Genomic DNA, 2,179 nt, shown 5'->3' with positions numbered 1-2,179 from the left:
TATATATATATATATATATATATATATTTGAATTAAGTAATTTAACAACAAATAACTTAGAGAAAATAGAAAACATTGTCAACGTTTAGTTAAAATAACTTCAAAAATTTAGGGACCACCTTTTTCATGATATTAATGAAAACTAATAAATTGCATTATTATTTCCAAAGCAAAAATTACTCATCAGGAGATAAATTCATCTGTAAATGTTATATCAGGAATAAATTACATGTTTCAGAATTTGTCTTTCTATCTGTGTTTGCATTTATCCACATAATCCAAGTTAACAACCGTGAACTCCTTGTTTTCTCACTCTCTCTAAATAAATATTATATTTACATAAATGTATGTATTTTTCTAGGTCGTCGTATCGTATCGGCTATGATACAGCACATTTCATATAACGAGTTCCTACCAAGGATCGTAGGCAGAAATTTTGTTCACCGATATGACTTACCCTTGTTGAATGAAGGCTACTATGAAGGTTATGACCCAACTTGTAACCCCACTGTTTTGAATGAGTTTGCTACTGCAGCCTTTCGTTTTGGACACAGTCTAATTAAGCCAGTCTTGGAAAGAATGGGTCATGACTACAGAGTGTTGAGAGACCCACTTAAACTAAGGAACGGTTTTTTCAATACTGATATGTTATATGCTGGTAAGTGTCGTGGTGGGGAATAGAGCAAAACATGAAGTCCATTCATGGTATTTTGAGATAAAATATCTTAAGCTTAGTATTTTACATTGAAATAATAGTAAAGGCTTTTCTGTATGGTAAACTTCAGTGGGTGTATTAGTTAATATATTTGAAATGTTTTTGTTATTTAATAAACACTCCCAAAGTTTCAACTTTGACCTTATTTTATTATTTTATTCCTTTGGTAATATTCTAGCTCAAGCTATTGACCACATTATGCGTGGCCTTGTGACCAGTAGTATGGAGACATTAGATAATACCATTACAGAAGAAGTGACCAACCATCTGTTTGAAGATAAGAGAATTCCTTTTTCTGGAATGGACTTGGCAGCTCTCAATCTACAGCGTGGCCGTGATCATGGTCTCCGCCCATATAATGACTATCGGGAAGTCTGTAACTTGACAAGAGCTAGAACTTTTAATGACCTCAGGGAAGAAATTCCACTGAACATCATTGATAGGCTTAGGAATGTTTATGAGTATGCATTTTACATAGTCTTACCAACATGTGTTTGGATTTATGGTTTGTTATGTAGCCAGTTATATGTTAAGTTAGTGGTTTCTTTTCTCAGTTAAAATGTATAGAATGAAATTTAATGTATTGTGTTTTTAAAAATACATATAAACAAGTTTTAATATTTTCTAATTTGTTTTTTTTGTATTTGAATGATATAAAATTCTGTATTAAACCTATGTGCACAGATGGGGGCCAAATTGCATATGACATGACTTTTTACAGAGTGCCATTCAACATGGTATTATGTATTTGATATCAGAGTTATCAACTATTTATTTTATCCTACATTGCTGATTTAGTGATAGTTCTTGTAGATGAGAGTAAATACCAAATACAGTGTACAGGGATACTGAAAAAAACTGTAAATATGCAATTTGGAGGCTCTAAAACAGTGCTTCCCAAACTTTTTCAAATCGTGGAACACCATATGGCAGTTCTAGTGGCACCTCCATGACTAGGGCAGGCAGAAATTACTGTTATACTCTGTATCGAGGAGAAAAATCAAATTTGAAATTTTTAAAATTTACATTACTAAATAAGAATTATTTAATAATTGCAAAAATTCTGCGGTACAGCTGAGACCTTCCCGTGGTACAACTGCATGCTGCGGCACACAGTTTGGGAAGCACTGCTCTAGAAGTTATGCAACTGAATGTACAAAATGTATGATGGGCAGAAGTGTTTTTATTCTTCAAATACACATCACCTTGCACTCTGACTTCTCAGAGTCTGAGTCAGACTGATGTCATCAATTCACAGACATATCTTCAGAACAAAGACATTTGTAACATATCTAATTTTCTGTGTACAACAGTCTGATATATTTTACTAAAAGCTTGTCACGTTTCATTAAGATATACATAGTAGTTTTGGAGTTAGTGTCAACATTACTTCTCCAATATGGACTCATTCCATTGGACTAACATAACATAACATTGGGACAACATGAGACCTATTGGTCCATT

The 2,179-nt window shown here is 33.0% G+C and overlaps 1 protein-coding gene across 1 annotated transcript in view; it reads left to right on the top strand.

The window, feature by feature from the left end:
- The window catches only part of LOC106462198, a gene marked incomplete at its 3' end in the record, with an annotated part of 79,544 nt that extends 78,324 nt beyond the window's left edge, over positions 1 to 1,220 (top strand). Inside the window, exons 20-21 of the mRNA XM_013922098.2 lie at positions 362 to 658; positions 894 to 1,220. Of these exons, the coding sequence (XP_013777552.2) occupies positions 362 to 658; positions 894 to 1,220 (624 nt within the window). The remainder of the gene's footprint in view (positions 1 to 361; positions 659 to 893) is intronic.
- Between the last annotated feature and the right edge of the window lie 959 nt (positions 1,221 to 2,179).

The sequence above is a fragment of the Limulus polyphemus genome, unplaced genomic scaffold (genome assembly GCF_000517525.1).
Source record: "Limulus polyphemus unplaced genomic scaffold, Limulus_polyphemus-2.1.2 Scaffold1117, whole genome shotgun sequence".
NCBI classification, from domain to species: Eukaryota; Metazoa; Arthropoda; class Merostomata; order Xiphosura; family Limulidae; genus Limulus; species Limulus polyphemus.
Note: the sequence above shows the minus strand (reverse complement) of the source record. Positions and strands in the feature narration are given on the sequence as shown.